Below are 27,298 nucleotides of genomic sequence, written 5' to 3' on the forward strand. Positions count from 1 at the left end.
GTTATCGGCTCAGTCTCGCCAAAGGGGTCAAATGGACATGAGTTCATCTTGGTGGCGATTGACTATTTTACTGAGTAGGTGGAAGCTCAGTCTTACTCTGTGTTGAAGGCGTTGCATGTGGCCAAGTTTATTAGAAACAACATCATTTGCCGGTATGGGGTTCTGAATGAAATCATATCAGATAACGGCTTACACTTCAAGAAAGAAGTGGTGGATCTGCTTGAGAAATAACGTGGCTTTTCACAAGTCATCAACATATAGACCACAGACCAACGGAGCTATTGAGGCCGCTAACAAGAATGTCAAGAACATCCTACGGAAGCTGGTGGAAACTTACAGGGACTGGTCGGACAAACTATTGTTTGCACTCTGGGGCTACAGAATGTCAATTCGGATATCCATAGAGGCGACCCCCTATTCTCTAGTGTATAGAATGGAAGCTGTTCTGCCAATTGAGATTGAAGTATCATCGCTAAGAATTATGGCGAAGTGTCAGATAATGAAGGCAGATTGGCAGCAGAGCAGATTCGAAGAATTGATGTTGCTTGACGAGAGAAGGTTGAAGGCATTGTATCGCATCCAGGGCTACCAGCGCAGAATTGCTAGGGCTTTTAACAAGAAGTTTAAGTCTAGGAATCTCAAGAAAGGAGATATGGTGCGCAAAGACAACCGAGCTCCCATCCAGGACCCTAGGGGCAAGTTCAGGCCCAATTGGATTGATTCTTACATCATCAAAGCTATCTGATCAGGAGGAGTGATTATTCTTATGGATTTATACCTCCTGGAGTTTTCACAGCTGATCAATATGGACAAGTTGAAGAAATACTACCCTTGATAGGCTCGCTAGGCTGAAAATCTGAAAGGGTGACCTAGGCAAAAGTTAGAGCATGAAAAATTAGAAACAAAGAAAAACTAAGCTCATAAGGTCAAAAACCCGAAAGGGCAACTTTTGCAAATGTAAGAGCGCAAAATGAGAGAGTTAATACTTGAGTGCACCAGAACCGAACTACGTAAGGCCTGATTCTCACCTTTGGGATATATAGGAAACTTCATCCTGAAGTTCGGTTGTAACCATCTCCTACTCAGCTGTCCTATCCATTTGTTTGATTGGGCCATCTTTGTCTGTCGTCTGTGCTTGGTTGTGTTATCTTCATTTTGGCAGAAGTGCCAGTTGCAATGGAGAGCAGTGATGATGAATGCAATTGTGAACATTTATGATCTTTTGATTCAAGGTTGTGCATCTTGCGGACTGATTCCATGTGTGTCAGGTAGTGACCGTTTCTGCAAATTATTTAGAAAAGTTTTAACGAATTGATTTTCTTAAAATTTTAACTTTTAGTGCTCACAACTTTAATTCCATTGATTTCAACACAAGTACATTCTCCAACTCTCTGATTAAATCAAAGTTTCTTTTTACATCATAAAAACTTGAAAAGAAAAGACAAAGCAATAAGCTAGGGACACAGATAAGTCAAGTGGTCCTATGTCTTCTACTCGCACTTGTGGAGGTCTCTGCAGCTAAAGATGGTCCAACCTATGTCTCGTCTTCGAACCAAATCAAGCACTCGCTGGAAAGGGTGTAACTGAAGCTAGGGGCAAAGGCCAGAAGCTCTCTCGTCCTCTAAGCAGTGAGGTACCGAGTCAAGTGCGAACCATAAACGGGAAATAGAGCCGTGTATTCCACCCCTTATGCCGAACAAGTCTAATTATGTCCAAACTAGCATCTGGACCTGAATAGAAAATAGAACACGCAGTGCGTGAGGCCAGTCAACTGTATACCCGGTTGTCAAGACATACTATAGCTCATTTCAGTTAAATTAAGCTAGGGGCAACGCCAAGCTATGTTGGCTGCAGATCTGCCGCACATCCAGTGACACTACCATCCCTCTGAGGGAAAATCCACTAGTCGCTGACGAAAGAAGTAGGCTCGGTAGAATACTTGGGGCAAGGGTCCACCATTTTCAGTTTATCCATTAACCATATCTGGGAAGGGATGAAAAATAAGAGAGATTAAAAATACAGAGATGTGCGTGGAAAGAAAAAGTATGAAAGGGGCTTGAGAGAAGAATAAAAATGAGTGCCTGGAGATATGAGAATCAAAAATAAGAAACGGTAGGAAACAATACCTGGAGAAGCAGCGGACTCCCTGCGAACCGAGTAGTCTCTCGCTGATGAAAAGCATCTAAACCCATCAGGGTTTCGGCCAGTGCCAAACCAATGCAGCTCTTGCCTTCTTTCAGGCATTGAGCCACTTTGATCAACCTAATACTGGCTCCGCTATAATTAGAGGCAAGAAGAAAGTGTGTAAGCATACATAAATAGAGGACATGTTGCCAGTAACCTCACCAAAGAAGGTCACCTCTGTCCCCAATGTCGAAAATCGATGAATCAACTTGGGTATATCTAGCTCCCCATCATGAGCCAAAGATCAAGCTTCGTGCAAAGTGAGCCCACACATCCGTTTCAAAGCCCGTGCATGGCCAAAACGGGGCAGGGGCATGATTTCCTTATCACGCCAGGATTTCATCAATGCTTGAAACTCTTCAAGACTCAAACACATTTATTGTGCTTCGAAGTGAAATAAATGTGTAACCGGGTCTCAACATCGGACCGCAGCGTGGAGGAATGGAAAACAAAGTGGAGTACGGCTCAACGAAAAAAGTGCATTTATGTTGAAACCCCGAAAATTTACCTTTTCCGTGTCATCCAAAATAGCTATCCAATCCTTGAGCTTCTTGACGAGGAATATCTTTATTTTGAGAAGAAACTACAGCAAAAATGAGGTTTTGTCGAAGACGCAATGAAGGAAGACTTTTTGTGGAGGATAAGGTTGTGTGAGTGGATGCCAACTGTCAGCCAACTACCCAGCCATAACACTTGGCCGGCCATTCCCTTTAGTGGCCGGCTGACAACTTTTGTTGGCCTGGTAGTTGGGCAGTGTGGTTTTGTTCCAGTCTTTGTGCTTTGAGGTCTTGTTTTGAGTCTTTTGTTTTTAGCAAGTGTAAATAGCTATGTTTAGGTTGTTTTTACATTGTTTTCCATTTATCGAGTTGTATTTTGTATTTTAGTCGGTTGTTGGCTCAATACCCAGTTAAGAACATTATTCCAATACAAGCGTTTTCAATTTCAATTCAATTCCATTTTTGTTTTTATGTGAGTATGGTGCTCATGATGTAAAACAAAACTCCTTTCATAAAACTGCAGGGCTTTTTTCCCGATCATAGTTTTTACAAAAAAGGGAATACAAGTTTTTAAAAAACAGAAGTAAAGACCTATTTGAAGCTATACAAGTGCTAAGCTACTGAAACAAAAGAAAATAAGCAAAAGAGTACAAAAATCTGTGCCGATCGCATCAAACTCGAGAGACCCTCTTCGTCCTTTTCCTCGGAAGGGACTCAGGAGCACTATCTCTGTCGGCGCCGCTATCAGCAGATGAATTGGACTCTAAACCAGAGCCAGCATTGCCATCTCCACTCCCTAACTCAGAGTCGGTCTCGGCATCCTCCTTACTCCTTGACCTCGAGCTAGCATCATCGTCCTCGCTCTCAGACACAAAGCGTCGGCTCATTGCCTCCTCGGTGCCGCTGGTCTCATCGTCATCTCCACTCAGAGTCGGCTTCAAAGAGGAGGTGGTTTCCTCTGTCTAGGACTCGCTACTCCAAACCCGAACACCCCTACCTCTGCTCCGACCTCGGCGCTCATCCTGGATGTGTGCTGGGGCTTGTCTTCCTCTCCTCCCCACCGCTGAAAGAGGTGCTGCCGATGCCGCTGGTGTCATCGGTACAGGTGGAGTCTGAAAAAACAAGTATTGGATTATCAGGTGCTGTATGAGTATGTTGCAGAGTGTAGTATGCAGTATGAGTATGTTGCAGAATGTAGTATACAATATAAGTATGATGCAGAAGGCATATTTAGCCTAAAGTGCGGTGTGTCAGTGCAGTATGAGGCAATATCAGAATGCATGACAGTATACAGTATGAGTATTGCATATCGGTGTAGTGTGGTGCATAACAGTACGAGTAAGCAATGAAATGCATACGAAGAAGGGAGAATACCTGGATACCGTGGAGTGCAAGCAACGTCTCTCTTCTTTGGCCCACTGACTACATGTACAGTATGAGGGGCCTCTCCAATATCAGCCTCGGCCTCATGAGCAGCCTCTCTAGCCAAAGGAGCACTTGCAGCATCGCCCGCACGAACTCCGATCAAGAGTGGCATGAGATAAGTCCGGATAAAGGTCGCGTAATCTCCCTCCCTCTGAAGAAATCAACATCTTGGCCTTCTATATACTAAACGATAACCTCAACTAGAAGGCTATCGGCTGTCCTCATAGATGTTGGAGGTGGAGCATGAACAACCGGGGCAGGTAGGCCCAAGGTCTGGCGCGTGAACTGCTCACCCAAAAATCATGCTCGGTAAAATGGACCCTCTAGCAGGATCCGATACCGGGATGTAGCCCAAGATCCAGCATACTGGTCCTATACCCCAGCCGGCATCATCGCCCAAGGCTACCAATCGATCTGTAAATAGGGAATTCATAGTTGTTAGTTACTGTCAGTTGTTAGAGTATCGACTAGAGCAGTAGTAATGGAAATAAAGTAGAAATGAATATGAGTTTCAGATTACCTCACGAGTCACCACCGTGTCGAAATATTGGCGGTAATAGGCGAAGGTGGTGTTGTCACGGCGTCTGCGACGACATGTACCATCGTATTGTCGGGAGTAGGATACGGTTAGTGCTATCTCGTCTACCGGGGCACTAGGGCAAGGGCAGGGAAATTGGTGTAAACCCTGAAGAGGATAATAGTCCAAGTGTTGGTAACAATCCAACTATTGGTAATAACCCAATTAGTAAGGGTAGTGTCTCTGCAAAGGGTAAAAGGCCTATGGATAGGAAATCTACAAAAGAATTGCTTTAAAAAAGTCAAGGTGTTGAAGTTGAAGTTTACAAATTTAATAATTGTTGGAGACATTTAACCAATACCTTGTTGAGAAGGAAATGAAAAAAACTGAAAGAGAATAAAAAAGAGTTCAAGTAGTGCAGAAGATGAAAGAACTTGAGATCAAAAAGGAAAAATATTTGCAAAAGATGAAAAAACTTGAGATCAAAAAGAAAGAACATTTGATAATGACTAAGTATATTTCTCATTTGGACCCTTAGACAAGAGCATATTACATAATACGCAAAAAAAAGATTTTCGCAAAGTGGTCTACACATGTCAGCAACCTAAATTACTATTTTTTCCTGCCTCCTAATGAATAATTACAGAAAAATGTATTTTTTAATTTTGCAATGTCATTTATTTGTCAATGTAATTTTTATTATTTTTTTAAATATAGCTTTTATTTTGCAATGTAATGTAGTGGTCTATGCAATTTTAATGTAGTTAATAAATTATTATTATTATTATTATTATTATTATTATTATTATTATTATTATTATTATTATTATTATTATTATTATTATTATATTATTATTATTATTATTATTATTCTTTTTTTTTATTATTTTTATTTTTTTTTAAAATTTTTTTTGTAGTTTGGTGTTTTTTTTTTTTTTTTTTTGATGAGGTGAATTATATATAAAAAAAATTCATTTTTTTAATTTTTTATATTTGTCTAGTAGGGTACAATGTAAATATTTAAATATTTAAATTTTTTTTAAAAAAGGTTACAAAAGACAAAAAAAAAATAAATAAATAAAAAAATCACTAAAAAACCTATATCCAAATAACACCTACAAAATTGAAGGAAAAATTGGTTGAGATTTGCCAAAATAACATGTGACCATTAGAGTACTATTGCTATAATTTGACAATTTACTACTATTCATTGTCAAATTATAGCAATGATAATACTATAATAGCAAATATCATTAGAGATGCTCTAAGGCTCCGTTTGTTTTCAGTAGTAAATGGAGAGGATTGATAGCGAGGGGATTGATAGTGAGGGATTTGATAGTGAGGGGGTTAAGTAAATTGTATTTGTTTTGATGATAGTTATTAGTGTGTGAATTGTTAAATTATTACCCTATAAAAAAAATATAAAATATTAAAATAAATAAAATTATGATTTTTACTTAACAAAAAATATAAAAATGTTAAACATCAATGTTCAAAAAAAAAAAAATGCCCAGCATGTAAAAAAAAAAAATAATTACCTAAGCCGAAGGACTAAATACCTAATACCACCTCTACATCCACCTCCTCCATCTTAATCCCCCTTCCAAGCCCATCCTAATTCGAACCTCTATCTCAATCCCTTTTCTATCTCTCAAAACAAACACAATATTAATGGGTCCCACCTCCACCTCCATCTCCATCTCAATCCTAATCTCCTATATATCCTCCAAAACAAACAGGACCTAAGATGCTTAGTTGTGTGATATCAAAAAGAATAATTTTTATTGAGGGATAGAATTGTAATTTTAAAAAATAAATAAATAAGTGGTGTAGAGGGGAGCTTCTATCTACACACACCAAATCCCCTCTATACACACACTTAATGATATTTAATTTTATTACAATTTTATCCCTAAGTGAAATTACTATTTTAGACATCATACCAATTCAAAACGTCTTAATGCACACATCCATCCAGACTTCACATCTGTTGAAGCTCCAAGTTTGTAGCTTCTTCCATTGAGCTAGAAGTGAAAGTACTCATTCACTCATTCGTAGCTTCTTCCAAGTTCGTAGCTTCTTCCATTAAGCTCCAAGTTCGTAGCTTCTCAATGCACTCATTCATCATACATTAAGCTAGAAAGGAAAGCATCAACCTTTCTCATTCATAGCTTCTTCCTCATTCATCATTTTTATGGAGGATTCGTCTTCTGAAAATCAGCAAATAATGTTTATGAGAAACATAGCAAAGGAAATGTGAGTTTTTCTTCTTCTTTTTTTCCAGCGTCGTTCGAATAACTAGAGTCGAATTATATTAGTTTGTTCAGAAATCTACTACTGAAATAAGTATTTAATTTCGAAAGTTGTTGTCCAAAATCAGTATTTAATTTCGAAAGTTGTTGTCCGAAATAAGTTAACTTTTACAACATTCAACTTCCGAAATTTTAAAATAAATTCGGACAATTACTTATGAATGAAGTACAATTTTTTTTTTTTCCATTTTATATTCCAAATTTGCAAACTGCATACCAAATTTACAGTTTCGAATTACAAATTAATCTTTATAATGCCATTAAAAATTTGTAATGTTATACAAAACATGTAGGAATATGTGTCAACTCAAGGAAGTCAGGTTTGTACGGATTTTGTGTTGGATTACACTACTCAATTTACAACTGAACAGGTTCACTCTACAAAATTATAATGATTATGTTTCGAATTGCTCAACAAATGTACATGTTTGATAATATTTATTTGACTTTGTAGGTATTCAAAAGTAAGGATGAATTGCTCAACTGGGTACGTGAAGTTGGAAAGAGAAATGGTTTGGTCATTGTAATCAAAACATCAGACTAAGGTGGAGGGAAAAAAAGACCCAAGATGTATCTTGCTTGTGAGAGGAGTGGCCAATATAGAGCGACAAAGAAGTTAAAACATGATGGCAACAATACATCAAGAATAACCGGTACGAAGAAGTGTGGTTGTCCTTTTGATATGAGGGCTCACAGGTTTACCACACATGATGAATGGACATTGACCGTAGTATGCGGATTGCATAACCATCCACCTGCGGAGCACCTTGAGGGACATTCATATGCGAGGAGGGTATCAAAGGATCAGAAAGCATTGTTAATGGATATGTCAAAGAGCATGGTTCGGCCAAAAGAAATCCTAGTAACCTTGAAATAGCGAGATGCCCTCAATGTAAGCACACTTAAAACCATTTACAATGTACGCCATCGAAATAGGGTGGTACAGAGAGCTGGAAGATCACAGATGCAACACTTATTGGGTGAATTGGCCAAGTATAATTACATTGAGCGCCATCGTTCTGAAGAATCCACGATGACTATGACAGACTTGTTTTGGGCACATCCTACCAGTTTGGACTTATTTCGGTCTTTCCCACGTATATTAATTATGGAGTGCACATATAAAACCAACATATATCGTCTTCCTCTTCTTAAAATTGTGGAAGTGACATCAACTGAAATGACTTTCTCTGTAGCTTTCGCATACTTACAGTATGAGAGGGTCGATAACTATGCGTGGGTGTTAGCTACATTGCATGATGTCTGGATGGTTTTGTTGTGCCAACAATTATTGTTACTGACAGAGAGCTAGCCTTGATGAATGCCATACAGAAGATATTCCCGAGTGGCAGACATTTATTATGTCGTTGGCATATCAGTAAGAATGTATTGACCAAATGCAAGAAAATGTTTGAGACACCGCAGAAATAGGAGAAGTTCAACCATGAGTGGAACTCTTTAGTGTATTCATCTTCTGAAATTCAATACGATGAGCATCTTAAATCATTACTTAAGGAATTCGGTAGTTATCCTGATGCAGTCAAATACGTCATGGATACTTGGTTGGTTCTTTACAAGGAGAAATTTGTGGTGGCATGGACAGACATGTGTATGCATTGTGGCAATGTTACAACGAACCGGTAATATCACTTTTGTTCAATATGTTATTAATAAGTGCCATGTACTTGATTTTAATTTGGCTTACATTGAATTGAACAGGGCTGAGAGTGCACATGCAAAACTTAAAAGATAATTGGGTTCATGTCAAGTCTCATTCCAGGCATCATTTGAGAAAATACACAGTCTGCTTGAGTTGCAACACACTGATATCAAGGCTTCATTTGAGAAAAGTCTAACTGTTGTGCAACATCAATTTAAACCTTCTCAGTTCAGGGAGCTACGGGGTAATGTGTCTATCTCTGCATTGGAGTATTTGCTCGTAGAGAGTAAGAGAGCCAATTCCATTGGTATTGATGTTGAAGCTTGTGGATGCGTCCTTCGCTACACTCATGGTTTACCTTGTGCCCATGAGATTGCTGACTACATCAGACAAGATCGTCCTATACCACTTGCTACCATACACTCACAGTGGAGGCAACTTCATATCTCCATATGCAAGAAAGAAGAGGAAACAGAGGTGAGTTGTCATGCAGAAGTAGAGTTGTTTGTGAACAAGTTTAATGAAAGTGATAGAACCATGCGGTTGGAGCTTTTGAAGAAGTTGAAAGAGATTGTATATCCGGGAAGCGGGAAGCGCTTTTCTTGTTTAGCCGGAGGTGAAGCCCAAAACACGTCATCGGGATCATAAGAAGATCAATGTTTCTACCCGTCGTGACCCGTGTGCATTTGAGTTGGTGCAATCTGGGCATGATTCCTTCTCACCTAGGGACACTCAAATCACTACATTAGCTTCTACTCTGGAAACCAAGAAGAAGCGACCTGTTAAGGGAAATGAGAAGGTGAATGCGAAAGGGAAGGTATACATTACTAGAACAGTGAAACCTGGTGCATATGTTGATGTTTTCCCTTCTGGGTTGAAACCATACATTAAGTTTGTCAAGGATGTAGCTGCAGATAGGAATTGTGGTTTCAGGGCTATAGCTGCTTCAATTGGTCATACAGAAGATGATTGGGCTCAGGTTAGGCATGATCTGTTGGGTGAGCTGCACACACACAAAGAGGAATACATTACACTTTATAGGTCCTACGAAAGGTTTGAAGAATTCACAAGCATATTGTCATACCTTGAAGACAGTCCTGGATACTCACATTGGATGACTATGCCAGACATGGGGCATCTTGTTGCATCGTGCTACAATCTTGTGTTATCCCACTTGTCATTACAGCAATGTCTCACCTTTTTACCTCTTAGAACAGTGCCAGTACCTCTACTTGATAGACGTGAGATTGCCATTGGGTTTGTCAACGGAAATCATTTCGTCCAGGTATAACAGAAACTTATCAATTTGTGCATGTACAAGAAGTTATGAGGTATGACCACTGACTCAATTGATATTTGGTGCAGGTTTTGTTGTAGCCAGGCCTTCCAGTTCCTCATATAGCCACTAATTGGCGAAAATACAGTCACCCTTGCGTTGTCGACTAGGATGATGCATATGTGCGTCGCATTCAACATTTCAAAGGCATTATTCATAATAATGTAGCTACTCGAGAGACATTTGATGTTGTTGATGTCGCATGACACATGTATGCATTTGACAATGTTAGAATTATGGATGAAATTAATGGATGTGTTTTTTATGTTGATGTGTTCTGTGGCATGGATTGAACGTTATCGACCATTGTTACCATTCCATTGCAATAAGAAAATATCATTTACAAAATCAACGACCATTGTTACCATTCCATTCTAATAATAAAATGTCATTTTCAATGGTATCAACCATTGTTGCCATTCCATTCTAATAAGAAAATATTAACCACTGTTACCATTATAACAATATCATCTTACAAAAAACACCACAAAAATTACATCAACTAACAAATAATATGTCACGAATCAGCTATATGCCTACGCCTAGGCCTACGACTGTATGTCAATGTCGGAGATAAAAAGCGACCTCCAGTATAACTAGGTCCAGCAGAACTAGGTCCAGCTTCGTCAATGTGCTGACCTTCAAGGACATGCATCATAGTCTCGATAGCCTGGTAAAGTCGATGAGGATGTTGAATCCCCTCCTGATAACCAGCCTCAATAATAGGATATGAAATCTACAGTGCATGTGCAATACGTTGCATTTGAAAAGAATATCACATGTTAGGGAACATATCAGAAAATAAAAAGCAAGTTACAAATGCATAAAAGAGGATAATATATTACATCGGCATGTTGGCTGAAATCCTTATGGTCATGGATCCGCGATTCATCAGTGTGCTCAACATATAGGTGCGTGATATTCTTATACCAATGCATGTAACTCAGTACACATTCCCAAGGCTGACGAACTGGTGCGCTCCTCTGCTGCTCAGATAACACGTGGTTATCCCAAGCCTCCCAGATCCTATCCAAGTATCTATACATGACTGTATATCGTGCAGATATGTTGCCTCGAGCACCACGACTAGGAGATAGCAATGCATCTGGGATGGTTTGAACCCTGCCCAACTGCCTCAGAACTCTATCTGGATGATAGGGTTCGACCATGTCTAAGTACTTTAAGCATCCATGGTAGAACGTAACCAGGTTACATGGATGCTGGTCTCTGCAGCTGTGGTATGGATCCCAAATAACCTGTAAACGTAAAGTGTTTTTGAATTAAAGTATATAAAGGGTAAGTGTTAAAATTATCTCAGGACGAGTAAACTTACATCAGTAGCTACTAAACTGTCAAGCTCAGCTCGAAAAGATTTCAAATGATCAATGGAGGAACCCGCCTCTCTCCTAGATGCCCAATGGTACACGTGTGGCATGTCTTCATTGTAGCCCATGTTCTGGTGAGGTCGGAATGCTCGGAAGTGCTCATAAATCCATGCCTCCAAAAGAGTCATATAACCACCGATCTGCTTAACCCCGGACCGGCTAGCATACCCCAACTGTTTGTATAAAAATGCTAATGTAGCAGCACCCCAGGCGTAAGTATGAATGGATCCCAAATCCATCAATAAGCCAAGGTAAACAACAGGAACCCTGCCGCCGCCACTCTTGTCACTGAAGAGTGTACATCCCAACAAAAACAACAAATAAGCTCTAGTAGCGCACTGTATAGCCTCCTCGGGGTCTGAATCTGTGACACCAGCAAACTGACTTCGCAACAACTCAAGCCTGACTGAATTGCCACCAGCAGTAGAAACCTCTTCATGTGCTACACGTTCAGTAATCCCCAAGCCATAAACCAGTAGTGTAACTCCATGATGATCTATCACATCTGGTACGCTGACTGATTTGCCTACAATGAGAAGGCTAAGAATAGTGCCAACATCATCCAGGGTCAAGGTCTTCTCACCAACTGTCATGTGAAATGTGTTTGTCTCAGGTTGCCATCTCTCAACAAAACTGGAGATTAGAAGCTTGTTGACGAACCGATAAGTGCAATGAGCTAACTGTGACAGCCTAGACTGCTCAATAATGGCTTTGAATCTGGTGTTGTTGTCTACTGACCACCATGGCCATGCAAGGATCTTCGAAAAGTGATTATGACACTTTAGGGGCCCTCGTTCCTATAACACAAATAATGTCTCATTACAAACTACCATACAACACACACAAAAAAAAAAAAAAATTCAAATACAAATGAATTTCACTTCTACTCAGGAATGTTTACCTCCTCGTGCCAAATAGCTGCAGCGACATGACTATTGAAACTCCGTAATATTGATGGATCAGTCGGTCCACCTGGAAAAGCATGAGTAAGGTCCTCTTCCTGGACAGTGGGAGAATCGGGTAAAGAGGCATCCTCCACAGCAATGTTAGGCATATCATAACCTTGAACACATCTTTGGCTTCGGCTCCGACTTTGACTGGCACTGGGGATGTCATATTCTACCGAAACTGGATCATGACCTCAACCACGACCTTGACCTTGTCCTCGCCCACGCCCTCGTCCCCGTTCATGGTCTATATCCAATTCACGACGTCGTCTATTTGAAGCAGTAGGTGGGACACGTTGTTGACATTCAGAATCCATATTATCTGCAAAAAATAATATGTTTAATGACTATAAAATTGAAACAAGGGAGCTTCTATTTGCACACACACATTTCTCTCTTTACACATCTTTTTCAATAAATAATTGGTTCGGAAGTAGAATTCTGAAAATAAACAATTGGTTCGGAAGTAGCATTCTGAAAATAACCCGGTTACTGATCCATCAATACTTTGGAATGCCGGTTTTCAACTTCCGAAAATAACAGGTTCAGAAGTAGCATTCCGAAGTAGAGTTCCAAATTTTATTTTATTTTTTTGACATTCAACTTCCGAATGTGTTTATTTAATGTCTATAATAGTAATTTCACTTGAAAATAAAATTATAATAAAAATAATTTTTATTAAGTGTGTGTAAAAGAGGAGAATGGGGATGTGGAAATAGAAGCTCCCTTCAAACAAGAATATACAAGAGAAGGGGGGGGAAAAACATGTTTGGAAGTTGAAAACCGAAACACAAACTTAATTTCGGAAGTGGGTGTTGTCCAAATTCAAAATTTTCGGAAGTTGACTATCGAAACAATGAAAAATTTTCGAAAATCTACTGTTGAAATTAATGATTATTTTCGGATTTCTACGTCTGAACAAATTGTTATCTTTCGAAAAACCAGTTCCGAACAACTTGTTCATTTTGAAAATGGTTTAATACAAAACTCTACATTACAAATGAAAAAATAATCATTAATTTCAACAGAACATGGGGTATGCTAGCCGTTGGGAGCTATTTGGCAAATGAAAAAAATTAATGATTGGAGAAAAAATTTACCCCAACTGTGTGAAGCAGGGAGCTATTTGCACTGTTGGGAAAGCAATGTGAGAGATGCAGCGCAGCTTCAATGGGTGTATTTGCACCGTTGGGAGAGCAATGTGAGAGATGCAGCTTCAATGGGTGTGCACCATCGAGAGAGCTGGGTTTGAGGGTCTGGGGGGCGTATGTGTTTGTGTGTGTGAGGGTAGATGTGGAATGAAATGTGTGTGCAGTGAGTAAAATAATTAAGAATTAATTTTTTGGTGTGTGTAGTGAGAAGGATGTGTAAAGAGGGGATTTGGTGCGTGTAAATAGAAGCTCTCGGTGTAGAGGGAGCCTTGTGTCAATTGATTTTTCCACAATATAAATAACTCCACAACCCTAGATCCAGAGAAGTGAAGCAGAATCGCTCATAAATCGCCGCGGAAGAGAAGAGGAGAGGTTGAATTTGCTAAAGTCGGGCATGATGTCCTGCCGAAGCTCCTTCGATCTTCAATCTCCATCGTTTTATGTCGCAGGTAAGTTTGGCACCTACTTGAAATTCGTTTCATCTTGTCCGTTTGTTTCCTGAGAAAATTGAGAGGAAAAAAAGCAATCTTTTTTCTCGGCAACCAAGCGGAAATGATTTTGGAATAGGGTGCCAATTATCTGCGACACAAACTAATGGAGAAATGGAGATCAGAGGCGTTTTAGGCAAAGCATTTTGAATGACTTCAACAGGATCATACTCTCTCTCTCTCTCTCTCTTAACTTTTTCATTGAAGATATAGATGTATCAGGTAATTTCAAGTAGTCTAATTTGTCTATGATGCTCATCTATTTTTTTTTAGGACTTAAATATTCTTCAAATTTTCTGCTTAACATTTTATATGAATGCATCTCTGTGCTGTTCCAAAAACTTGGAATCGATCATAATTGGATTTCAAATTTAGTGCTAATACGAACCAAACTAACACATGGACACCCTTATTATTAATGAGAATATACTATTTATGTTTTCTAAGTGTACAAACCATGCCTCATAAAAAAAGTATGAAAAAGATCAAAGAAGAAAGAAAAAGATGCAAAGAGTAACCAAAAAACAAGTTGAAGGTATTACAAACAATGCTTGCGAGAAGTGAGAAACAAAAAATTGACAATATTATCACTACAAAATAACTTAGCAAGATACTTTGTTCCCACTATGCTTTCCTTTGATATTAAGAAAAAGAAGGAATTATAGAATTTGACCAAAAAAAATATGGGATAATTTACAAATGCTGCATTGGGGACAAGCAAGTGGGAGACTGGCTCTAGTTGAACTAAAGATTGTACCATCATTGGGGACAAGCAATTGGTTGTGGGATCCAGAGAGTGTGTTGCTACCTTTTCCATGGTAGATAGCGATACCAAGTATAATGTTCTGTTAGGCACAGATTGGATTTATACCAACAACAAATGTGTAACCGTCCTCTCGTCATCAGAAGCTAGTGATGACATTAGTAGATGTAGAGACAAGGGTAATTGGTGTGAATCCAATCTTTGCTTAACAATGCATTATACTTAGCATTGCTTTCTACCACAAAGATGGAAGCAACAGGCTCACTGTTCCGTTTGGTTGCTGAAAATCCAGGGAAAAAAGAGAAGTTTCATACATGTCTCTTTATATATCATGGATTAAGATGAAGATTGGGGTGTGGTGACACAAAAAAACTGTGTGGCATGAGGTGAAGGTGGAGGACAACTGATCAGAGGCGTCTTAAATAGACAAGAAGCAGGATCGTATCTTCTTTTCTTTTTCTCGTATTTTTTCATTCAGATTTTCGCATGCTTTTATGATGCTATATTAGCTGTAATACAATTGTTATGCTCCTGTTAGGTGAAAGCATTGCTATGTGAAGAATGTAGCACTTTCTTTTTTCCGTTTACGTTTCTGTCGAGTTAATGAGTAATACTTGAGAGATATTATTTAATTATTGAATTCTGATTTTGAAGCTCTATTTGATTTTATATCCATGATGTATTGCCATGATGTGGATCAGTTGCTTTGCTAATAGGGTCAGTCACCAAACTTGCACATTCGTTAACGCGTTGTTTGGTTGGAGATTTGGGAATGAATTTGAAAACAAAAATATGAAAGGTGTGTGAAGTAAAGTGATATTTCACTTCTTTTTTTTTCTTCTTCTTTTTCAAATCTGTTAACCAAACAGAGCGTAATGGTTTATGTCCATAGGATTCCAAAATTGCATTTTTTGTAGATGTTCTTTGAACTTTGTGTTTCTGCAGCCACTAATTGCCTTTAATGCACTCTAGTTAGGATTTTTTTGGGGACAGTTTTACACAAATGTTACTTAACTATTAATATTTACTTAAATATATTAAAAATAAGTAAATAAATAATGTTTTTTAAAGTCTCTCGTATTAAGATTTTATAATATAAAGGATATGAAATATTTTTATAATATTGGGGTTACTCAAATTTTTACAGAGAAATTTTGATTCAGAAAAATTTCAAAACACTAATAAATTTTTTAAAATTTTTTTGGTTTGCTCATAAATTTTTTTTGTTTTGACAAATTTTATCTGATTTGTTCATAATTTTCTTTATATTTTGAACAAATCAAAGAAAATTGAACTATTCACAAACTAATTTTTCTATAATTTTTATAAGAAAACACCATGCTAAGTTCATCAAACAACTTAAAATACAAAATCTAATTACAGTTTTATAAACAGAAAACAATACATATTCCAAAAGATCAAAAATAAAATTTGAAATTAGAAATTCAGTGAAAATCAAACAAGCAATATAAATTAGTGGGAGTTTAACGTGGGTAAGAAAAATTCAAATGTCAGAGAAAATTCAAGATAAAATCAAAGAGACAACTAGCTAGAGAAAATCAAGCAGGGCACAGAAAGAAAGAGATTCTAATGTGTTCAGAGAAAATTAATCTTAAGGGGATATCTTAGTGCTAGAGAAAATTCATCTTATAGGGAAAATTACACACAAGAAGACAACTAATTAGTAAAAATCAAACGAGTAACCTAAATTAGTGAGTTTTTAATGTTTTTCGGGAAAATTCAAATGCCAGACTTAGAGAAATTTTGATCCAACTCAATGAAATTTCACCCGACTTAGAGAAATTTTGGTCAAACTCAGAGAAATTCAAAGAATTTTTTTTTATTTTCTTTGTGTTTTGAAAATTTCTCTAGTTTGAAGAAATTTCTCTCTGTATTATACAAAGAAAAGAGAAAAAGAAAAAAATGGCATAGTTTCTTGTCAACCCTTTAATTCTTCCCTCTATAAGGGAAGTAATTCAATAAGTGATGCAAATATGTGTCTTACAAAGATATTTATATATATATATATATATATATATATCTTTTGTACAAAAAATAGGGACATGATTATCTATATTTGTCATTCAACTCTATATTCATTTTTAAGTACACTAGAGTTGAGAAAAAAATATACACCCAGACAGCTATGGAAGCTTGAGGATGTCGAATTGTAGAAGGAGAGACAGATAATAGAGATATCATCTACTACCATACCTAATTTATTATGTTTTCAAGCACAAATCGCGTGTTGGACTAATCTTTTAGCCGATTCTTCCCGAAACACCACCACAAAGATTAATCTCTTTTATATATATAAGTCAGCTTTTTACCCATTTTGGGTTATATCACTTTTCCTATTTATTACATGTTTTTTCAAAAAAAAAAAGTCAAAAAGTCAACTTTTAACCATCTTCCCAAAAACATCCTAAAGAAAGAGAGAGAGAGAGTGTATGAAAGTCCTAATCAAAGATTTGTAGTGTGGACCAAAATTCACATAGAGAGAGAGAGAGAATACAGAGATAAAAGAGAGAGAAGAGACAGAAGAGAGAGAGAAATAGAGGTTTGGTATATGCATAAATATATATATATATATAGAGAGAGAGAGAGAGAGAGGATGTGATATATGCATGTAGGTGAGGGATTTTAGGCTACAAAAAAATATAATCTCATTACTAAAAATTAGAGAGGGACGTTAAACTAATTTTTCTAAAAAAAGTTATAATAAAAGAAATGAACAAAACAATCCGAGATCAATGGTTAAAAATTGAAAAAATTGTAACAAAATATTACTATCACCATTCTTACATTTTAATTACAAAATCGTTGATAGAAAATAATATTTAATTAACTTTAAATTCAAAATGATAATTATAACTGTAATTAGTATAATTAATTGTATTATATACACAATTCTTGTATTTAAAAAACAGCTCTACATTAATTTTAAATAACCCACAACATCAATTGATTTTTTTTTTCCATTAAAAATAATTATTTATTAGTTTAAATGATTCATTACATCAACTATATTGTAGTTTTAAATTTTCACCGAATTTTATAAGCTTTTTAGTGGTACTTTTGAAATTCAAATGTTTTTTTTTTAAAATATAAATTAATATAATAGCTAAAAAAAAATCTGAAACTCTTCTTTTTTACTCATTTTTTGGAAGTCCAAAGTGGCCGCTTTAGTTGTTTATCAACATCTCAATTTATTTCCAACTTTATTTGGAGCTAAGGCTATGTTTGGTAATTAAATATTTTAGGTAAGAAGTTTAAAAAAAAAAATTCAGTGGATTAAATAGGTGGCATGGGACCAACAAATGGAGATAAAAAATTGGATAAGTCAGTGGTCCATCGCTCAGTCAATGCAGTTGTTCAACCAATCAGTCAATGCAGTGATCTATCAATGGAGATAAAAAATTTCATAAAGCATCAAAGACATTAAAGTAACTAACACACATACCCATGCAATAAAGTAATATACAAACACAAAGTTTGCTATTACTTTATTCACAAAATCAAAAAAACAAAAACAAAACTTCATATACAAATTACAAGAAGAAAGAAACAAAATAAATCGTATAAATCACTTACCAACACTCCAAATAACAATAGCCAGCAGTACTTCAAACCGGGTCCAGATTTTCTTCCAAATCGCAACAAACCCTTTGCCCTAAATCACAACAAACCCTACCTCTTATTTCAATTCTCTCTCTCTCTCTCTCTCTCTCTCTCTCTCTATATATATATATATATATATATGTATTTTTACCTTATTAGCAATTATTGGAGTAATAATTAGAGGTCATTATTTTGATTAGTTAATTCAGTCAGAGTTGCTAGTTTATAATTAACCCTTGGATTGAAGGAAAAATTGGGCTTAATTTTGATTCGGTGTGTCAAATATGCTGTGTTTTATTTATAAAAAAATATAAACTTTCAACAATTTTGACTTTGGTTCTGAAATCAAATCAAACTAAAATTTGATGACAAACCCGACATTTAGATCTAGTTTGTTGGTGATGCAAGTGGAGTTGAGACAGAAATTTTAGGACATTCTTTCTTTTGATGTAGACCTCTGTTTCAAGTTGCAAATCTTACAAATTATGCTGCCACTGGTTGAAGGAGCAAGTATTAAGAATCAGCATAGCATGAAACAGTCAAACCGATTAGAAAATTTAGTGACAAAAATAGCAAGAACACCTATGTATTTTCTTGACTTAGAAGAGATGTTTAAGATTTTTGGACTAGAATACACCAATGAAACTGGAAGTGAAAGACTTTGTTTACTGTGACGTTTAAACATTCTCATTAATCGGCAATTGAAATGGTCTTTATTAACCTCAAAGGCAGTAATCAAGCCATTTCTTGGTCTGGTTCATGGCTCAAACACTTGTAAGGCTTCCTAACTTTTACCCCCACCACCTATACGCTACGCACATTACAGTTGGTGGCTGTGTTGGGCTAGAGTGATGTGAGGGCCATATACATGAACCTCTCTGACCAATCAAGGTTTTGACGGTCTAGCTAAAAGCTTTGAAATGGGATGAATTCAACTACAGACCACGAGGAGGGCACAATGGTATGCACTGTGCTTTCGTGAACTTGATAACTTTGAATGACTTCAATCGATACCCCTTGAGATTGTAATTTGACTTAAAAATCTTTTTATGCTGTTAGTGTGATCTTCTGTGAAACTGTTGCTATTTATGGTGTAATTGTGATTTAAATCAGTCACTCATATCATATGGGCTTATTTATGGGATATGCCTATTGAGATTGTAATTTGACACGATTCCTTGTGCTTTCAGTGTGATCTTTTGTGAAGCTGTTGCTGTATACGGTGTTATTGTTGCAATTATTCTACAAACAAAGTTGGAGAGTGTTCCCCCATCACAAATATATGAACCTGAATCTCTTACAGCTGGTTATGCTATCTTTGCCTCAGGGATTTTTGTGGGTTTCGAAAACCTCCTCTGTGGGTTTCTTCCGTCTTTTATCTCTTTCCAAAATCACCTAACAAACATATAACAGTCTCTTCTTCATTTCTGTGAGTTCTAATCTACGTTTATCAACTTTTGCTTGGTACAGGCTCTGTGTGGGAATTATTGGAAGCAGTTGTGCATTATCTGATGCCCAGAACTCATCACTTTTTGTGAAGATTCTTGTGATTGAAATCTTTGGTAGTGCCCTCAGTTTGTTTGGAGTGATAGTCGGAATAATCATGTTGGCTCAAGCAACATGGCCTTCTAAACCAGTTTAGTTTGCCTTTTTTTTTTTTTTTTTTGTCAGTGTCTAGTGATTCTTGTCACTGGTACCAACAGAACTAATGTACCACATGTTGTATGTTTTGTATCTTCTTCTCTATTGGTTTAGTAGTATGTGATTGAGTTCTGGTCTGAAATTTTTTATTTGTTCCCTTTTTCTAATTTCAAGCTGTTTTGTTTAAGATGGATTATAAATACTGGAAGAGGTGAGTTTATGATATATTTTCATGGCTTATTTATTTAATCTGACTTATTTATATTTTCATGCTACACCGCCCCATGCCTCCACCCAAAATGCACCACACAAAAAAAGTTGTTTATGAAGGATGTGTGGAAAGAATTCAAATAATCTCAAGTCAAGAGGGCGTCACAAATCACCCACATCAGAAAAATCTATTACAGTGATAAGTTAATCTAGAAAAACCAATCATATTCTCTCAACTCAAGTAAATTCTTCAATTCGAGCCTATCATTATACATGAATCTATACAAGTACAATTTATAGTACATGAATACATACAACTTATGTTGATTATTGCTTACAACACAATGAAAGCTGTAGATGATAAGAAGTTCGAGGGCAATGCTTCTCAAGCAAATGGAACATATTGTCTAAAGTAATATTGAAGGAGCATCGCCAAGGAAGGGCACGCTTCTCTGCAGAAAAATTTTGCATTCCTCTAGCTTTGCTATCATTGGATCAAATGGGTTGCATTCCTTGTTTGATGCGACCCACATACCGAGAATGCAGTACTTGCTTCGAAACAACTGGAAGCCGTATGGACTGAAATTCTCCGACCGCTGAATGCAAATTTTCTGCTCCCGCTTCTCAAGGCACTTGCCTAAAACTGCTGCGTCTAACATTGCCATGTTTGTGTTCCTTGAGCTGTGCGGGCTTATTGGATGAGCAGCATCTCCAACTAATACAGCATTGTCCCAAACTATTTGTTCTAAAGGATCACAATCATATATGACATTTATGAAAGGTTCCTCCGTTTCTTTCATGAGTTTAACCATTTCAGGAACCCAAACCTTCTCTGCTTCTTCATACATTTCCTTGATCATGCCGCTGCTTACTTTCATGGTCACTGAGTTCCTCTGCATTCACAATTTCCACTAGTCAGTTCAAATTGGTTAAACAAGACCAAAGTCTGTGGATGAAACTTAAGGAATTGTAAAAAAGGCAGTCTCCCAGTGCCTGAGGCTCCCTCTAGCACGGGATTTGGGGAGGGTCAAATGCACACAGCCTTATCTTCCCATGCAGAGGTTGTTTCTGTGGATTGAATTCATGACTCCGAAGTCCTAATTGAGCAACATGACCATTTTGTCAAAGCTTGCCCTCTTAAGTTAAGTAAAGGAATTGTTTAAATTTATTTTTGAATTGATCCAACATCCTTAAACTGTATTTTCTTCGCGAAATGAGTCAATAACCAATTTGTTTTTTAATATCCTTACACTGTCTAACCAATTTGTTTTTCAAAACACTAATCTATGTCTGGCAGTCTTTCCAGGTCAAATTTCCTATGAATTTCTAGCCTATCCAGCAACAGTTACAGGCTAATCATCATCCTCCAAGGGTGTGAATTGGTTGACAGTCTGACACTATAGCTGGGAGGCAAACCTCATGTTCTATGATCATCAATGCAAAATCTAAAACATTACACAAAACTTCCTTTCTATTTTCATCTTATTTAATTCTCACTCTCAGGGATTTCACTCAAGCCAAAATAAAATTCATGATTTGGTTAGCATTCAATCATAATAGGGTAAAAAGAAAATATGTTTACATGAGATAAGAATAAGCAATGAATCACCTTAAGTTCTGGCTCTGGTCGATTGACATACCAAATCCAGTTGATCTTTTTGTGCAAAAGCTCAAAAAGCATGGTATGTGTTCTGTAACCTAGGTTGAAGTATAAGCATTTCCCAAGATCTGGATATGCCTCCCTGATGCCTATCATGGCTTCTGAATGCTCATTATCTGAAAATTTTAGTACTCCTCTCCATGCACAGTAACCTGAGTACCTGCACAAGTTAATTATAATGGCTAATTAAATTTATATATCACAGAGTACTTCACAGCCATAAGCATTTTTGTGTCATTCTACAAACCTCAACTTGAATTTCGGAAAAAAAATTCTTCGGATTGAAGAAAGACACCCATCTGCTGCAATGAGCAAATCACCAACTATTTCGATGATTTCACCAGTTTGAAGGATTTTAGTCTTCACTTTAACAATAGACTTATCATTAGAAACACAGAAAGAGAGGTACAAGTGACCTCAGAGAAAAATATCTGGTGGTATTGGTGAAGGATGATGAGATTAAGGAAAGATGGAAGAATTATTTTGAGAAACTGTTAAATGAGGAACATGGAAGTACGACAATAGGGGAAGAAATAATCAATAATACGATAAACCAAGACTATAGATTCTATCGCAGGATTAGGAACTTTGAAGTGGAGATTGCACTTAAGAAGATGAAATCAAATAAGGCTTTAGGACCTAATGATATCCCTATTGAAGCTTGGAAGTGTTTGGGTAAAAAGGGAGTTGCTTGGTTGACTAAGTTGTTTAGCAAAATTTTGTTGACTAGGAACATGCCAGATGAGTGGAGGAAGAGTATTTTAGTGCCAATCTATAAGAATAAAGGTGATGTCCAGAATTGTAACAACTATAGAGGAATTAAGCTAATGTGTCATATAATGAAAGTGTGGGAGAGGGTGATGGAACGCCGATTGCGAGACATAACAGAGGTGTCAGAGAATCAATTTGGGTTTATGCCTGGTAGGTCAACAATGGAAGCGATCTATCTTTTGAGGAGAGTAATAGAAAAGTATAAAGAAAAGAAAAGAGACATTCATATGGTGTTTATCGACCTTGAGAAAGCATATGACAGAGTGCCCCGAGATATAATCTGGTGGGCGTTAGAGAAAAAAGGGGTGACAAAAGGCTACATTGACGCGATTAGGGACATGTATGAAGGGGTGGTGACCACTGTTAGATCGCCAGCTGGAAAAACAAATGAATTTCCTATCACTGTAGAGTTACACCAAGGATCTACCTTAAGTCCTTATCTCTTTGCTTTAGTTATGGACGAGTTGACGATAAATATTCAGGATGACGTGCCATGGTGTATGCTTTTTGCAGACGATATTGTGTTAGTGGATGAGACTAGAGAAGGAGTTAACACAAAGTTGGAGATTTGAAGAAAAGCTCTTGAATCTAAAGGATTTCGGATAAGCAGAAATAAGACAGAGTACATGGAGTGTAAATTTAGTAACAGTAACAATGAAAGCAGAGGAGAAGTGAAGATTGAGAACCAAGAACTGCCTAAGAGTGAACATTTTCGTTATTTAGGGTCGATTATCACAACAACGGGAGAGATTGATGCAGATGTGGCCCATAGGATTAAGGCGGGATGGTGTAAGTGGAGAAGTGCGTCTGGGGTATTGTGCGATAAACGAATACCTACTAGACTAAAAGGTAAGTTTTATAGAACGGCTATTAGACCAGCTATGTTGTATGGGACGGAATGTTGGGCAACCAAGAAACAACATGTAGATAAGATGAGTGTGGCTGAGATGAGGATGCTAAGGTGGATGTGTGGTAAGACTAGACAGGACAGGATTAGGAATGAGTGTATTCGGGAATGGGTAGGATTAGCACCAATAGAAGATAAGTTGAGAGAGAATCGTTTGAGATGGTTTGGTCATATTCAACGGAGACCAACAGAGGCAGTAGTGAAGAGATGCGATGTTGTAACGGTAGATGGAAGTGTTAGGGGACGGGGTAGGCCTAGATTAACGTTGACTAGCGTTATAAATAGAGATATGAATCTACTTAATTTGACTAATGAAATGGCCTTTGATAGGGCCGCGTGGAGAAGAAGGATTCATGTAGCCGACCCCGTTTGATGGGACTTAAGGCTTGGTATGGTTTGGTTTGGTTATCTCTTGCAAGTGTCCATCTGATATTCTTGTCACCATCTGTAGCTTCATTCTATAGGCAAACAGAAACTTAAAATGAAAAAGGGAAATGAGGGAAAAGTTACTGATCTTATTGTGTTTAAATTTAACGAGGACTGTCTACAAACCTGTGGCATGCCACATTGTCTGTAGGTCACATGAGTGGCTTGTAAAATGAAGAGAAACTCTTAGAAGGAAAAGGAAACTTAAAATTTGACTGTTTGATAATATGGTCAAAAAGCCATTTCGATGACCATCTCTTAAGGAGCCAAGACCACAAAGATCTCATGCAGGTGAAGCCATTTTTTTTACAGTTTACTTGTTATAGAGGTGTACACAGAGGTTCAAATTTGGTAAAAGTATTTTTTAAGGGGCCAAGGTTGGGTGCAGATCAGGAAGCCACAACTCGTTTAAACTGTTCGAGTATATCCTCAACACGCTCCCACACATGTCAGACATAAAAACGTGAAAATATTATAATTCTCATATAGATAACGATGTTCGAATACATGACATATTACATGCTCTGATCTTGATTATGTTAAAATTTTGGAGACATCCAACCCAAGCTTGAGTGACTTAGGGCATCTCCAGCCCTTACCCTTTACCCATATCAAATTTATTAAATTCGAGTAAAAAACTACCAAAACATTCATCTCCACTCCTTTACTCAAATCAAATGACATTCAAATGTTTACTCAAAATTTTCAAAGCTATTTTGTGACTTTGAAATTTATCACTCAGCCATTACTGAAGCTTTTACATAGATATATGCTTAAACAAGAGCTTGTCTCTTGGAGTGATTCATATCAAATAAACATTTTATTCAAAAATTTTACTCAAGCATAGTTTTGAATAATATACTACTATATTTATCTAAATAATCCTCTATATCCTACAGTTACTTCTGATACCATCATACACATAGGTTGTTAGTATGTAGTAGATTTTGCCCCAAATAGCAATTACCAAAAGCTAATGCTACAAAAAGTATAAACAAATCCTAGAAATGATCCAGTACAACTTAGGGCAAATAAATTTGAGAGAGAGAGAGAGAGGAGAAGTTGTACCAGATCAATGGAGAGAGGCAAGGTGGAGGTTTGGAGAAGGTGGGGATGACGGAGCCAGGAGTTGAAGATTTTCTGAGAGACGGTGTCGAGGCTGAGTCCTGCTCCGATTGGACTTCGAGTTGGTGGTGCAATTGATTTCTTCACCACCACCACCTCCCACCCTGCTCTTAGAACATCTGCATCAAAGTAGCCAAAATCATTTTTTAGCTAAATTAGTGATATTGTTTATCAAACGTGGACGTGCATCAGCCTCGCTACTGTTCATCGTTACAACACGGAGATTAGTGTTATCGGATGTCCGACCGATCAACCGGTCAACGGCCAAGAAAACATGCAACACCAAGTAAAATACGAATAGATTCGAGACGTGCAACAGGGCAAACGTCTCATCATAATCAACACCCTCTACTTGTGTATAGCCTTGAGCAACCAACCTAGCTTTATTTCTAACCACAGTACTATTCTCATCAGATTTATTTTTAAATATCCACTTGGTACCTATCACATTCATGTCTCTAGGTCTGGGAACAAGAGTCCAAACTTTGTTACATTCAAATTGACCTAACTCTTCATGTATAGCATTGACCCAACTATCATCTAGTAAGGCCTCTTTTATATTCTTAGGTTCAATTAATGCAACATAACATATATTAGATACCTCCTCCCGAATTTGTCTTCGGGTTTTCATTCAATCTGCAACACTTCCAATCACCTGTTGAGTCAGATGATTCAGTTTTACCCTTGCTGATGGTTTGAACTCTGAACTTGTAGTAACAGGAGCATCAGAAGTGGTGTCTCTTTGTGCACTATTTGGACTCGGACTTACCTTAGAAGTTGGTGCTGACTCACTTTCTTGAGCTTGGACCTCTGCTTCTCCTTGACTTTGTGGTTCAGTATCCAGGATTAGAGACTCACCATTTTCTTCCTCATTTATCATTGAAGTAGGAGAACCTGTGTCATCTATAACCACATTGATCGATTCCATTAAAGACAAAGTTCGCAAGTTATAGACACGAAAAACTCTACTAGTGGTTGAATACCCTAGAAAAATACCTTCATTACTTCGGGAGTCAAATTTGCCCAAAGGCTCTCTATTTTTAAAAATGTAACACATGACACCTTGCCCCTTCACAGTCTTCTTTTCAGTTTTTGGAGCAATTTTTGGTGGAAAAGTTTTGAGTTTTTCATTACCCTTATCTTTTGAATTAGGATCCTTGAAATTAGACTTCTTTTTCTTTAAATTTTTTTTGAACTGTTTGGTAATCATAGCCTCATTTCGGACTCTAGATCAAACTCAATCTCAGGGGTCTTAGCAGTCTCATGAGCACTAATAAAAGCCACATTATCTTTTTGTTTTTTTTTAGAAATCTAGTGCGTTTCATAAGTTTGCAAGTTTCTAACCAACTGATCAAGCTTGAGGGTATCAACATCCTGAGCCTCCTCAATAGTTGTAACTTTTGATTGGAACCTCTCGGGTAAAGACCGCAAATTTTTTTCCAACAACTTTAGTTTCAGGGATTTTTTCACCGAGTGTGAAATAGGAATTCACGATGTCACTAAGTTTAGCATAAAAATCATCAAACGTCTCATCATCACACATAAAAAGAGTTTCAAAAACGGAGGTGAGACGTTAAAGTTTTGACCTTTTAACAGAAGTAGTACCCTCGTGAATAGTTTCAAGAATATCCCAAGCCTCTTTTGCTACCGCACAAGTCCAAATACGATGAAACTCTTCAAGTGTAATGGAACAAAAAAGGGAATTGAGAGCCTTACTGTTCCAACTCGAATTTTGATAATCGAATGCATCCCATTTATCAAGAATTTTGGAAATATCAACACCATCAATAGTGACAACAAGTTCACTACACCCATATATCACACAGTGCCAAACTTTCTCATTGATAGATTTTAAAAACGCTCTCATACGAGCTTTCCAATAAAAATAGTTTGTGCCATCAAGTAACGGAGGTCTATGGGTCGAGTTACCTTTATGAATTGAATCCATATCACCAATCACACAAAATCACACTCCTCTCCTATAGTTTTGATAAAAACAAACAGTGACCCGCTCTAATACCAATTGAAAAACCTAGGTGATTCGTGATTCAGCTCAAGATTAATTATACCAGTTCCCAAACAATTAAAACTAACAATCTAAATCATCAAGCCCGTACGATAGTGATTTAGATTGTTGTTTCAAAAAACAATAAATCGACACAAACGATTTTTACGTGAAAAAATCACAATTGGAGCACCTCCAATTGTGAAAAAAAAATCACGGGCGAAATGTCAAAAATCAATCCACTATGAAGGAAAGAAAGAATACAAA

At 37.2% G+C, this 27,298-nt stretch overlaps 1 protein-coding gene and 2 pseudogenes across 1 annotated transcript; 2 read left to right on the plus strand and 1 right to left on the minus strand.

The window, feature by feature from the left end:
* Positions 1 to 433: 433 nt before the first annotated feature.
* Positions 434 to 9,972, plus strand: LOC114294145 (uncharacterized). The gene is made up of 5 exons (XM_082905317.1): positions 434 to 558; positions 8,476 to 8,575; positions 8,716 to 9,072; positions 9,206 to 9,880; positions 9,961 to 9,972. The coding sequence occupies exons 1-5, from the start codon at positions 434 to 436 to the stop codon at positions 9,970 to 9,972; spliced, it is 1,269 nt and encodes a 422-aa protein (XP_082761443.1).
* A 4,629-nt stretch (positions 9,973 to 14,601) lies between these two features.
* On the plus strand, positions 14,602 to 19,928 carry LOC114259612 (V-type proton ATPase subunit c''2 pseudogene; annotated as a pseudogene).
* Positions 19,929 to 20,503: 575 nt separating this feature from the next.
* LOC114259572 (uncharacterized) lies at positions 20,504 to 25,954 on the minus strand (annotated as a pseudogene).
* Positions 25,955 to 27,298: the final 1,344 nt, after the last annotated feature.

Source organism: Camellia sinensis, chromosome 14, assembly GCF_055761805.1.
Source record: "Camellia sinensis isolate YWXY chromosome 14, ASM5576180v1, whole genome shotgun sequence".
Taxonomy (NCBI): Eukaryota; Viridiplantae; Streptophyta; class Magnoliopsida; order Ericales; family Theaceae; genus Camellia; species Camellia sinensis.